This window comes from Zootermopsis nevadensis, unplaced genomic scaffold (assembly GCF_977971745.1).
Source record: "Zootermopsis nevadensis isolate Lab colony 2312 unplaced genomic scaffold, Znev_1.0 Znev_ptg000021l, whole genome shotgun sequence".
Classification (NCBI taxonomy): Eukaryota; Metazoa; Arthropoda; class Insecta; order Blattodea; family Termopsidae; genus Zootermopsis; species Zootermopsis nevadensis.
The window spans coordinates 21,133,115-21,147,896 of NW_028259153.1; the positions used below are offsets into that span (position 1 = coordinate 21,133,115).

A 14,782-nucleotide genomic window follows, 5' to 3' on the forward strand; every position below is an offset into this window, starting at 1 on the left:
TTTAAACATTAAACACTGGACACCCCTGTGCCTGATATATCTCGCTGAGACAAATCTCACATGTTTCGTCGCGACCCTGTCCATCTTCAAGGTCAGAGATTTGCCCTCAAACAATCCTAACTGCTGCCCTCGCTTGAACTAGAACTGACATCAAAAGGTCCAGGGCTTCGTTGCCCGCCTACCCACAGACTGACGAAATGGCGTCCGACCATCTAAATGTCCAACCAATCAATCAATCAAATGGTACAGAATTTCCGTTGGGCAGCAGCGGGAACAAATTTGGCCACCAACTCACAAGAGAATTTCAGTGACTGAACTGTTCAAGAAATTCCCCACATTTCATGGAATGTTCATTACCGTCATCACAAGAGCAAGTTCACGATCCACAAGAATCTTGCATCATCGCACAAAAAATACGAAACTACAAAGTTCAAACCTAATTAATACGTCACAGTGTTGTTTAACCCTTTCCATGTTACAGACGACTTATCTTGTTCACAAAACACCGTTCATTTCTGCTCTAAACTACTACAATTAACAACATAAGAAGAAACAAACGGCTTTGTTACGCGTTACTATAGAAACCAAGTCGAAGCTGAAACTCAGGGTGGATCTGCACAATGGCGGCCAGCAAGGTCCACGTCGCAGCATCCCGAGCGAGTAGCCTCGGGTTCAACTGAACCAAATGCCCGTCATACAGTTCTGCAGTTGGACCACCGCGCTGACGCAGAGAGGTCACAGGTTAAGTCACAATGTTTACACTTTCCGTGTGATTTCAAGAGCCAGACGCGACTTTCCTATAAGTTTACTTACTTACACGTTCTGTCTTCTCTGTCGAGAGAGAGAGATATCGCTGGAATTGGTGGCAGTGGGATGATCTGTTCTTTGTGCGTCGCCAACCTATTGAAGAGACGCGGGAAAATCCAGACTCACAGCTCAGGGTAGAGGGAACGAACCAATCGGAAGGCAACGAGCGAAAGGTCATTATCGCAGCAACGAACAGATGCAGAACACTGAGAGGTGGCAACTTTTTGTTCGGTCCTCCGGGTAAGGATTTACGTACGGTCTCCTGACAATAGCAAAGTTGAGAGAGCTTTGTATATTTTATGTAAATAGGATTGCCAGATTTTCGATTTCAAAATAGGGGGCACTCTATTTTCCCCTGGTGATAGCAACACGATTCAACAGAAGTTCACCTCAATCTACTGCCTTCGTAAAATGAGTGCAGCTTCGCCTCAAAACCCCTCCCCCACATGCCTCGACGGCGCTGTGCTTAGGGCAACTGTGATGTGAAGTGGTTTATTTAATCTTAAGACGAAGCCCATTTCGGGAACTGAGCTCCAACCCAACACATCCTGACTACAGGCAGGATATGACAACCAACATATCATTGTGTTCGGAAAACAAATATGGCGCGAAGGATAGAAATGATGAAGAGAGTGGATAAGGAGAGCAAACAGGAAATGAAATTCGGAGAAATAAACACACAGTTATAACGGTTTTGAAGAAAGAAAACAAATCTCCTGATAACGTTTTTCTGGAAATTCGAAGCCGTGATGAATGAGCGAGCTTGTTCTCTACGCGAAAATAAACTGTGACACAACCAAGACCCAGATCAGTTGCCACAGTCTGCATAAATATTTGCTTCCCCTCGTAACCCCCCCAAAAAAAGATCTTTGTCCCATTTTAGGAAGCGCTGTTCATTTCAGCGCGCACAAAATCATAAAATGGTTGGAAGTCAATTCAACTGCACTGTAAACATATTTAAAACAAATAAATTAAAAACTTTATTTACGGAATTCTTTCAAAACAAGACGCAAATGTAACACCGCTGTGACTCTGGCAAAAGAGTCCCCCTTTTTAAGCCAAATGCCACGAAAATAAAATGACTCTCGGACCCACAAAATATGATCTCCTTTGGGGGGGGGGGGGGGGGGGGGGGCACGATCATCGGAATATTACGTTTCCCTGCGAAGAACGCGCAGTCCGAAGGCAACCACGACTTCCTTGAAATAGATTGGGGTACGAGATCATGTATAAGCTCCGTCCAGTGGGTCACCGCTGGGTGAACCCAAGGACCGTTCTGCGCAACACCCGATGACCCCTGGTTTGAAGGGTCTCCACTTCCGGCAGCGATAGTACAGGAGCAATCATATATTTTTTTGAAACTTATAAATGACACTTCGCCCCGCACGTCAGCTTAAGGAACAATTACTGGAAACAGACGATATCTAGCGGGTGTTATCAAACTGAGCAGTGGGTGAGATCGAGTTCATTAGCGCTTTGAAACCAATGTTTATCAAAAAAAAAAAAAAAACATTTAAAGATTCAGCCCGTACCGCGAAGAAAACACAAAACTTCACCATTACAAACATCAAACGGTTAACGCTGCGAGAATCATACGAAAACCAATACATACATGTGGTACATATAATTGCCACTAAACTTTAAAGGGGGGTGAGAATAAATAGAGATTTTAAGGGTTGTTTCGGACAGCCAAAGGATGTCGGAACTGGTGACAACGTACCACCCCCGTAAGTGCTTCATCCAGAGAGCAATTTCAACAGTGGACCAGTGGTCACCACTAAAAAGTAGTACAATACACAGGGGTTGGTTATGGAATGTGCCGCTCGAGACATTTGCGAAATCCCTGAGGCTTCATGGGGGTATCACGGAACACAATTTATAAATCACAGTACACCATACCTGAGTACTTGCGACCCACGTGCAGAAAAGTGCGCCGAATCTGAGTTCCAAAATGAAAATCGAAAGAATTCCTGTGGCATGTGTCAACAGCATGACGCAACAAAGATTTTTATGTTGCGATCAGAGGGGGAGGTACTAAGAGGGGAGGGTTTTATCAGCGTGGCAAAACAGCGAGAGGAATGGTTATCGACACAGATTCCTAAAAAAAACCTACTCGAAGCGATACACAACAAAGACACGTATTATCTGCCACACCTTAGAGGCATTGGCGCTGTCTTACGAAACTGCGATATCCCTCCCGGACCAGTCAGCATCTGGCGCAAATGTCTCAGGCGCGCACACGAAACACATACAAAGTGCAGAGTTACTGCGATATCATGGAAGACACGTAAGATATAAGGTTCTCAAGGCGTCAAATCATAAGATTATTGGTGAAAAATGAAGTTTAAAGAATTAAAACAGAAAAAAAGCTATGGTCTAATGTAAGGTACTGTGCCGTACGCCAGGAGAGACTGAGGAAAACCACGACCGTATCAGGGCTGAGACAAGAACCCAGTACCACTGGAACCTACAGGAGTGCCAACCACTGGGGCAGCCAAGAACGGTACCGCTTAAAGCCGTACGAACTCCTTCAGAGAAAATCTTCTGGGGATCTAATTTGGGGTACGGGTGGTTACGGGGCCCCGTTATGAGATAAAGAGCAGTCTGAGGTGGGTTGGGGGCGGGGGGGGGTCGTATAATGGGAGAGTGTGCCAAGGAACATGACAGAGAACGCATTACTTCAAATAAAGATGCCCTTTACAGACCGTACAAGGTTACCGCCCCGACACAATGTGCGGGGATTTCGACCGCACAAGAGCTCGATGGCAGAGGGAGGGTTGGAAGGGGGGGGGGGTAGTTCCTCGCACAATTTGTAAGTATTGTATTCTGTACGCGCTGTTTGTACAAAGTAGCAACGGCGTTCTCATGTTCCGAGTGGAGACGATCCCCCGAAGCCGGGAACAGCGGACAAGGGGTGGTCCTTCAAACGTAGAAAGGGGGTATATGGTTACTTTGGAGTTTTCACTGGTCCAGGTTGGAGGACAAGACAAGTCTTCTGGGAAGCTGCGCCGTGTACACTGGAATAAATGCGCCCGAAGTTTCGGACGTGACTCCATCATAACCCTGATAATAGAGGCAGCAAGCTCCCTGAAACTAAGTCCGGTCGTGCATACGAAGTCTCAGATAAGATTTTCACAACACAGGAAATGGTTGCAAGTTTCATGGCGTTTTATCAACTCCAGAAGGTATACAAGAGCGATTTTGAATGACGGATTCATAGGGATCGTGGTTTTCTTCAAGATACACCCCGAAAAACTTTCCTGGAGTGAATGAGGAATGCGACAAGAAACCTGTCAGCAGTACTGCCAGTCACTGGGCCGAGATTCGAACCCAGGACACCCCCGAATAGAAAGCAAGAGTTCTAATCGAAATGAAAAGCCTCGCGCATTGATGAAGCGAGTGGTTATGAATCTTCTCAACGACACACAGAGGCAGTTGAGTTCAGATGCGACACGTTCTTCGCAATGGCATCAGAAAACAGGGAGAACTCGGAACATCTGGCCGAGAATCCAACAGCTGTCCCCTTCCCCTGGCTCCAGATTAGTCTGGAACTCCAGCGGTGATGCGGAAGGAGGAGGAGGGGGGGGGCCTCAAACTCGGGAGACAAAACTGCATGCAATACGTACTTGTTTAGAAAAATCTTATCTGATCGCAGCGTGCGGTCTCTTAATGGTATAGTTGTAAGCAGATGATATTTGAGGTTCTAACGGCTATGAAAACGAACATGGTTGATTAATCGCCCTGATGATGCAGGCAGTAAACTTCACCGAAACATAGGTTAGATTTCGACGACGAGAGTACTGCACAAGACAGAAATCACCACGACCTCCACGATTTAATAATAATCGCAATGAAATAATTTCAAGGGCGCACGGCATGAAACTTCTGACGAGTAGAACGTCCGAGTACGTTCCTCACAGAACAAAAACCCTGCCCCCGAACGTAATGTCGAAATTACGAATCTCCCAATGTACTCTTTCTTCAGAAACGTGATTATTTTGCAAGGAAGAAAACCGGACCATAGACGAGCGAAGGGAGCGGGTACGTTTTGAAAAGGGTGGGGTGGCGGGGGTTCTGAGCGGAAAAGGGCGACCCTGCAGGTCAGATTTGGCTGTTATGAAAAGAAAAGGCCACAGATTGCTGCTAGAGGGAAGGGCGGGAGTGGGGGTAGTCCTTAAGAAAACTATAATGACACCAGATGTTTAAAACGAGTGTTTGAAGAACAAGAAGAAGAACATAGGCCGGGAGGGGGGGGGGTAGAGGTGAAGAAAGAACAGAGACTTGGAGGAGAAAGTATAAGGTGGGGAGGCTTTTTTTTTATTACGTCGACTCAAAACTGGTAGCTTATGAATAGAAGCTTCAGGGGGTTGGGGAGAGACCAAGGATGCATGGGCCTTCCTCAAGTCGAGGGACGTCACACAAGAAAAGCCTCTGGGGTCTTGGTTCTGGAAGGATCTTATTTGCTTGGAGAAGCTTGCAGCTGATCGCTTGACACCGAACAGGAGATGAAGTGGCGGTACAGTAATGCCAAAAATTAAATTACGTCAACGACAAACTTTTCCTAAAGGCAGATATCAATGGACTACGTCAATGAATCCATGGACCCACGGTCGATAGGCTTCTTTATGGAACCATAATGGTTTATGTGGGAAATTCCAGAGTGGGGAATCCTCCGTGTCATTACCTGCACATAATTTTCCGCCGGTTACAAACAGTCCACGAGCGAAAAAGACCACCATCGTATTCTTTGTGTTAACAGAAGAATAAATGTAGTAACAAATTTTAACCACAGAGATGTTTCGGCCAGAACTGTACACAGATCACAATCCTCGACATCCAGGTTCAACTTCTTGTCGTCTTCCGGTTTAACGTTTCGGATTTCCGCCCTTTAATCCGATATCCTCCGCATCTTCTACCCTTCGGTTTATGTTCAGACAGCAGGTTCGTGGTTCGGATATAGGCACTTGCCAGATTTTCCATTTATCGCCATTCCTAAATGTGTCGCTCTCTGATAAAACGTTCTTCACACGTGTTCAGCAAACCGATCGACCAGTTTTGCAATAATTATCGCCTTCTGGTCACAAAGCCATGCCTCTCGAATAAAAAAAAACCTCTCTTCTCCTCCCAGCGACTGCACAAACGTGAGGTTTACATGTCCCTTAGGTTATCACATCTCGTTTGCTCTTAGCCTAGTCTTTTCTTACTCATGTAATTTTCCACTTTATTTAATTTGCCCGTATCTTTGTAGACTGTCGGTTCACTGATTTATTACCATGTCATCTCTTCCGGCCGCTTCAAAGTTTAGTATGTCAGTGTTGCCAGCGTTACACAAATAAAAACGTCCGGCATCTGCCAATATATACCACATAAGCCAATAGATTCTTCCTCTTTAACATTAAATATAGGCTACTGATAGTGTACATAATTATTTATAGTAACGTCAATTCGTAGTCGATCAGAACTCTTTTCAACCTGCCAAGGCACAGGTCATCTTTTTTCAGCAAATTGCTACGTAAAATTATCGATTCGCTAACCCGCGTTTTCAATCGCAGTGAAAATGTCTTATCTCACTGCGACGAACATCTATTTTGTGCATTCTAATCAAACGCCACCTAACCTAAAACTACCGACAACTACTTTAGCCACCGAAAGAACTGGCAGTGATACCAACTGACTTGCAAAATGAAATATAATTTCGGTCAACATCGATTTTCCCCCCTCAATTTTTGTATCAAAACGCTGAGATATGAACATAAAATGTTCCACTGTCGCATCCTACCACAATGCCATGCAGTCTGGTATACGTTTACTGACGTTTCGGATGCCCTTGTTGCCTCCATCATCAGGGCGACATCCATCTACGTCAAAACCGGTTCTCGAGCCTAACCAGCCCATCGGAGTAAAAGGGGCCACAGCCCTGCAAAATCTAATAACACTTACGGCCTTCTAGTATAAGACCAGAGGACAAAGCGTTCAGATGACGCCTCCTCCAGATAGCGTTTTGCTGACTTCATATGTTTCTCACAGACTTTCCCACTGCAGCGCCACCGTCGGTTCATTCACTTAATGACGATCACACTGTTCGTGTTTGTTATCAAAACCGGCCAAGTGGTTGTTCATATAGCAAAGTCCACTGTCGTGCGTTGTTGCGATTAAAACAGGCGTACGACACTGATTGTCGCCAGTGGCAAGATCTAAGAACTCTGATCACCGGACAATGTGTTCAACATGACATTGGTGTAATTCGCGCGGAAGACAGACTACCTTGGCCGGGGAATGTGGAAAATTCATTTTCTTCTCCAAGTTTATTGTGACGTAACCAAACATTATTTATTAAAATAACTAAATCAGGGGTAGCATTGATAGAAAATGTATCAAAAAAGCTACAATTTTTAGTTCAAATCGCATACAAGACAACTTGGTAGACCTAGAAATAGAAGGAATGATGAAATTCGGAGGGACAGATTGAGCAGATTCAAAACTGAGTCCAATGTGGTGGATGTTGTTGAATTATTATTTCCGCTGGAAATTTGGACTTTTATACAAGGCGACGTTTCTCTCAATATTGTTTTGAGGATCATTTTTTTTTGGCTAAAATGTATTTGAGGGATTATCCCAGTTCCATTAAAATACATTCACGGAATATACAAAGCTCAGACAGATAATTCTAACTCCGTTATAATAAGGTGGCCTTCGGAATTTGCGATGTGGAAATAATTCCAGCAACATTCAACATGGAAGAATCTGAATTTTTTTTTAGTAAAATATGCAACTTGTACGCAGGGCTAAACGCATAAAAAAATAAAAATAACAACTTGTCGACTGCCCGAAATATATCTGTATGATGTATCACTGGAACCTGACATCGTATTATATTTATTAGCCAGGGAATCCGAGGAGCATTGCCTACGAAATGTCACAGCACCTGCGGCGAAGTTCAGACATTATTAACAAGACCGCAGAACAGAGTTACCACATGCGTGCTCCGCACCAAGCTACGCATTTGTTTTATCATAAAACTTAATGCGAAGTTTCTCAAACACAGCACCTGTCTTCATGTTTAACAATTCAACATGCAACATAGTCCATCAACAGGGCGACAAGTCACCGCCCTGATGATGGACACAGCTACAACCTCCGAAACGTTGGTAAAATGCCCGACTACACGGAGCTATACATACAACTCAAGTCTTCGGACTCTCAGCCGTGAGAACCTCAGATCCTTCACCCTCGAGACCCGATTTCCTGTAGACACACCCTTCAATTCCAGTCAGCTGATAAGAAGTCTCAGTGTACGATATCTCGTCTTACTGAGAACGCGCTTGTATCTCCTGAACTCTGATCTCCCTGCTCTACGTTGCCATTTCTCAGTCACTGCCCAAGAAATTAAAAATCTGTTCGGGTGAAATTACTTAAATCATTCAACTACGTTTCTTCGACGGTATGATGGCCGACTCACAGGAAAGGACTTGGAAGGAACAGTTCGTGACAAAGAAGGCAATGAACGAAGACTTTGAAAATCGGACATAATAATTCAATTACTTATTTGTGTGATAACTGAAGGGCCCAAAAACAAACCCACGTAAATATATGTCATTAAGACCAGTGGTATTCGACCTTTTTTGTTCGCGTACCCCCAGATATAATTTCTCTTCAACTTTGTACCCCCAAAGTTGTTGGTTTATAATTCAAGTTATACGTAGTATATAATCTACATCAAAATAAATTAAATAAATTACATTACTGATTATTCAGTGTTTACCATAAAATAATATATATATTTTTTTTTAAATTTCACGTACCCCTAAGATGTCTTCGCTTACCCCCAGATATAATTTCTCTTCAACTTTGTACCCCCAAAGTTGTTGGTTTATAATTCAAGTTATACGTAGTATATAATCTACATCAAAATAAATTAAATAAATTACATTACTGATTATTCAGTGTTTATAATAAAATAATATTTTTTTTAAATTTCACGTACCCCTAAGATGTCTTCGCGTACCCCCAGATATAATGTCTCTTCAACTTTGTACCCCCAAAGTTGTTGGTGTATAATTCAAGTTATACGTAGTATATAATCTACATCTAAAATAAATTAAATAAATTACATTACTGATTATTCAGTGTTTATCATTTTTTTTTTAAATTTAATTTCACGTACCCCCTAAGATGTCTTCGCGTACCCCAGGTTGAATACCACTGATTTAGACGACGGACAAAGGATGTGTGGAGCTGTACCTCCACTCCCCCATACAATGTAATGGCGCGATACTTAATAATCACCAGCAACAACTTGACTTGAGTGAACCGTTTCGGCGCTGGCTGGGAGCAGGAAATGCATTGTACTGACTGAGAAATAAAAAAGGCTGGAGGAAGTTGGATTACTGATTATCAGAAACCGGGACGTGCATAATGGAGCGTAAGTTCACGCACGTTCTGACCGCCGAAAGTTCTGTGCTACGTTCAGACTCGAGAATTCGTCGGCGTGCACCAAAATGGGGGGGTGCTGAATGGTTCCAAAACCGAACATCTACGTGGACCCCACGTAAAGGCGCAGGGCGCCTCTGGTGGCGAGGATCGAGAATGGTCGAAAGACCACACGTTCCGAGAAACGTGTCACAACACACGAAAGTTCAGAGTTCGAATCCCATCAAAAACTCGGTAAACTGACACACTAAATAATCAGTCACCTGAACATGGCAGCAAAGCGAACACCCGAAACATACAGCTAATACCCCTACTTCGTATTAGGAGCCTACCAATTCGAATACGGTTCTGAGCACGTAAAATGGAAGATTCGACACGACGCAGAAAAATGCGCAAAACTTGTAACATTCAACAAAGATTTGATGGACGGGGTATGTAACACGCATAGGAGGGGGTTACACATGCCGATATAAGATAGATTTCGTAACAGAACATGAAGGCAGCGGATAACTCAGGATTCCTAACTATAGACGGAATGATAACATTAATATGGAAGAATATCACGGGAGGATGTGGACAGGGTTAAAGTGGCTCCTCTCACGAGCCACAGTAATCTCTTGTAAACACGGTTATGTACATTCTGCAAACACAGAAGACCGAGAAATTCGAGTAGCTGAGAAACTATCAGCTTCTCAATTCGGACTGCTCACTGGAGCTTAATTCAGGGCCGTTAGCCTGTCTCGGGGGGACCACTGACATGACAGTCACGTGGTACCGGCTATATGAGGATGTGGCCTATTAACCGCAATGGAGTAACATTATACAATGTCCGAACTGGTGCAAATGCATTAGTGCAACAGTCACACCGAGAATGTTCGGCTGACGGGCTGAATTACATCCCGACCTCAAACATGAACATAAATTTCGAAATGCAGGTCGTCAATGCGAGACTTGTCTGATATTACAGTAATTTTCCTTTCAGACTCGCGTTTTGATTTTTAATTCAATGACAAATACTTTACCAAACTGGGAGAAATATAGCACGCAGCTTATTTACAACGCCATTAAGCACGAAGCTCGTATAAATTATATTTAAGAATTCAGTCCGTACCGCGAAGAAAACACAACTCTTCACCATTACGAAGATCAACTGGTTAACGCTGTTTAAGGAAATAGTCGATGTTTATAATGAGTCACGGACTGCGTGCATAATATTTAAGAATTCAGTCCGTACCGCGAAGAAAACACATCTCTTCACCATTACACAAATCAACTGGTTAACGCTGTTTACGGAAATACGCAGAGAATCATACAAAACGTAGATAGTGCTCTCTGCGGGCAAAATGGAGAGTTACAGACTGTTAAAGCAGGTTGTACAACTGCGCTGTAGAATGTTAAAAAAAATAGTACCCTAGACTGTAACTGGGCTAGAAGTTGTGAACAGTATACCGGGACACCAGTAATCCGCAATTAGCCACTGCAGTACGAACTGAATTATCTTCGTAAAACCGAATGCAACGACTTACCAACAGTCCCCAAGGCAAAACTCTTCGTCATTGCGAGTTAAAAATAATCTTCCGTCCTATTCCACACATGAAGCGGACGCCACTCGTACACGCTTAATAACTCGATGCGTGTCACAACAGATTCACTCACGGATGCGGGGCCACGCACAATTCAGAATAACGCACATTGCACACCTAACCTGACCGTTCTTCGAACCGACTGTGTACGAATGTGCATGTCTTTATCTGTACTTATAGGTCTTCCCTTTTCGCTAGGGTCCCGCCAATCACAAATGCGTGTCCCCCCCCCCTCCTCCTGCCCCCTTCCGCTGTCCCTGTCTGCGTATGTTTCCCTCTTATCCCAGCGCGTCACCCTCCCACCGAGCGAACGCACACCAAAGTCAAAACGAGGTTCTGTCGTCTTGTAGCCAAGCAAAATTGGAAGAACGCATCGCCTTCATCTTGAGGCACTTTTAAAACCGCTGCATTATGGGTACTTGTAACATAACTCTATTGAGAGGAGTCCTTGAGAAGTTGGCAGTGGCTCAGCTAGTCGCCGTACGTCATCATTTAATGAGATATCGACGTTCAAAAACACGAATGGCATTAATTACGAAATGCTACAACTGAAATTTAACCGCGGGTGCATATGAGTGCATCAGCTCAGAATAAATTGCGTGAGTCGGCCTCCATCTGGGAAGGTAAAACAAGGAATTTATCCGCAAAAACTTGGACGGAACGAAATCTGTGACAACGGAATGCTCATTCGGCCTGAAGGGCGGTTCACGGCGAGTCACAGGCAAACTTCCCGTCGAGGAAACAGAAGACAACCTTTGTGACACGTTTACAACCAAAACAGAAGAACAGAGACCTGCAACTTAGCTGGTTAAATTGTAAAATAATTCTAAGCGTTCCTTTGCATGAGCACGAAACGTCTTCGCTCCTCAGTTCACAGTCTAGGACGTACGACGGGGAGTAGGGGTGGCATGGTGGAGTGAGGAACTTCGTTACATACTATTTATTAAATATTATCGAATCAAGATGAATGAAATTGATGGGGAATGTACGATAAATTTACAAATGGTTTTCGTGGTAATCCCTGAGGGAAAGAGGCTATCAGGGAGAGGTGTACACAGATGGCAGGATAATATTAAAAAGATCTTTAAAAAACGGTGAGACGCGGAATAAATTTGTGGGACTGAAGATGCTGTCCATTGTCAAGGTCGTGTGAACACCATATAGAGCAGTGGTATTGAACCTCTTTTGTTCGCGTACCCCCAGATATAATTTCTCTTCAACTTTGTACCCCCAAAGTTGTTGGTGTATAATTCAAGTTATACGTAGTATATAATCTACATCTAAAATAAATTAAATAAATTACATTACTGATTATTCAGTGTTTACCATAAAATAATATATATATTTTTTTAAATTTCACGTACCCCCTAAGATGTCTTCGCGTACCCCCAGATATAATGTCTCTTCAACTTTGTACCCCCAAAGTTGTTGGTGTATAATTCAAGTTATACGTAGTATATAATCTACTTCTAAAATAAATTAAATAAATTACATTACTGATTATTCAGTGTTTATCATAAAATAATTTTTCTTTTTTAATTTCACGTACCCCCTAAGATGTCTTCGCGTACCCCAGGTTGGATACCACTGATATTCTGCACAAGACCTGGAAATTTCCTGACCATCAGAGAAACTAAGAAAACGTCTCTGCTCTGCGCAAGGACGCACATTGCGTAAAGAGACTTCTTGAATATCAGCGGCACTGAAGGACGGATGCGGTTTTGGGGCAATGTATCAGCGCTGGCTTCTTGCGCAGGATGTGGTCGCAACGCCCAACATCGGCGACAACTATGATATTTGGGGTTCTCACTGCAGGGACAGACGTATTGGTCTTCTAAGCCGTGTGAACGCAATGCAGAACGTAGCAAGACCGACAGTTGGCCGCCATCACGCACGTGTCTCCATCCACCGAATCCGCCATCTCTCAAAAAGTACCAAAGAAAAACAAACTTTACAACAACAAAAAGTGCTCAACAGACATTTTTTATCGTCGTTTCGAGCCACAGAGTAGCAAAAATGTGTTATCGTAAGCTGATTTAATTGAAAGCCGTTATGACCTGTCACAATTCAAATCCGTCTGAAGATCTATTCGTTATCTAAAATGATGCCAGTTAGATTCAATGGCAGAGCGTGGCAGAACTTCGAACTCAGTCCGCTGCACCAGGTTTCTCAAATCAATCCTTGTAGCTAGTGAAAAGCAAGATGGCTATTTTCATCACCCTGATGATGGAGGCAGCAAGGACCTCAAAATCATACAGAAATTACTTACGACTGTTTATGGAAAATGTTGCATACGATGCAGTCAATATTTCGAGTATCAATTTTATTTTAAGCGACCTGCCTCAAATTAAGTAGGACACGACCACTTCCTTGCATTCTGTTCTGTAAAGGACAGGCCTAACGTAATCGCCGACCTGAAAACTCGTTAATGCACCGACTGAAGTCGTGTGTGTGCGTGTACGTAATACGATTTACAGTGAACACACACACACACACACCTTATAATATTGTATAACCATTCTACTTGGAAGTCGTTCAATATCGCATACACTGAACTGAGGTCGTTCACTAGGCCTGCCGCTCAACTCTTGCTGACCCTGCAAGCGCTGTGTTAATATTCGCACACAAGGGCAATCCGGGGCTGAATTCAAAGTTCACTCGGCAAGTGACGAGCAAACTATTTCTTTTATAAGATTCCCGTGTCGAAGTTCGAAGTGCGTTGCAGATAAGTATCCCCTGACTGACTTCACGGTCTCTAATCTACATACAGAGCGTTTAAAAGCAACCTGACCCGTTCACAAATGTTACACAGAGTAGAATATTCGATGCCGTCCAATCTTCAAAGTTATGCACGCCGCACAACAACAGTAATACACTCTTTTCGAAAAACATCGCTTTATTTTGAACAAAAGCAGGTATTCGAACTGCTACATTTCTTTGTTTCTTCTTTTCCGTCCCAAGCCTTATTCATTTATGAATCTGACTGTACTTTATCAAGTTCTTACAAAGGCTGACTCTTAACAAGTCATTAATAAGTAGGCCCAATTAATTCGAGTAAAAAAAAAATATACAAGATTAGAAAAGTGTACTCTTTCGAGTACAATAAAATTCCACATCACTCTGAAGGAAGAAAAGAGAACGTGTTGAGATTTGCAATGCAAGGAAATCGTGAAACGTGACGTTTGGACAAAGTCTCAATGGAAAGAGATAACTGGGGAGAATGAAAATTAGACGGGAGAATAAAATTGTTGATGGAGACGGCAAGGACCTCTGAAACGTCGGTAAACTTCTACCAGATGAAAAGACGCCACAACCCAGGAGACTCACATCTTTTATTACCGCGGTTAAGACATAAAAATTCCTTCATCAGGTGCAAAAAAGAAATACCATAATGGCAGGCACTTCGAGGGTTGCGCGAGGCTGTGATTCAACTGTTTCATTCGCTGAACGGACGCCGAGTGGATGTGCGGTGCTGTATGGAAGAGATAAAACAGTTTCCTGCTCGCTAAACCGCTTTGTTGTTATCTGAACACCCACCATCGACCAAGTCCGCCCACGGGGTATCTCCTCCAGCTTTCCGACGGCCATTCCACCCCCCAAGTACCTGCTTCTGACACACAACCACCGCCGTAAACATATCGTCAACCCTGTAGAAGGCAGAGGTCTGCACGGACCGAAATTCTTTACGTTTACCCGACTGAAGCCCGATCCACCTAATTAATTACAACGTGCCCTGACACGTGTTTATTTTGATGTGCGTCTGTTGGTTATCCTTAAATTAATTATTAGACGACGCTTTAAAAAAAAACATCTCAGGTTATTTTGGCATTTCAGCGATGGTATCAAAAATGTCGGATGCCAAGCGTCTGTGGTGTTATTCCGGGCTAAGGGAGGGGGGCAGGTACGAAAATTCACGAGTTCAAGTTTGTTTGTTTGTACAGCCCGAAAAAAAATTTGGGCAA

The 14,782-nt window shown here is 43.4% G+C and overlaps 1 protein-coding gene across 5 annotated transcripts in view; it reads right to left on the bottom strand.

The window, feature by feature from the left end:
• The window catches only part of LOC110830104 (nose resistant to fluoxetine protein 6), a 133,481-nt gene that overhangs the window by 53,272 nt on the left and 65,427 nt on the right, over positions 1–14,782 (bottom strand). For 2 of the 5 annotated variants that reach the window (XM_022064587.2, XM_022064588.2), the window contains exon 1: positions 10,764–10,969. The exons of the other annotated variants lie outside the window; for them this stretch is intronic. In XM_022064587.2, the coding sequence (XP_021920279.1) occupies positions 10,764–10,794 (31 nt within the window). In that variant the 5' untranslated portion in view covers positions 10,795–10,969. Of the gene's footprint in view, positions 1–10,763; positions 10,970–14,782 lie in introns of those variants that run through there. 5 annotated transcript variants of the gene reach the window in all.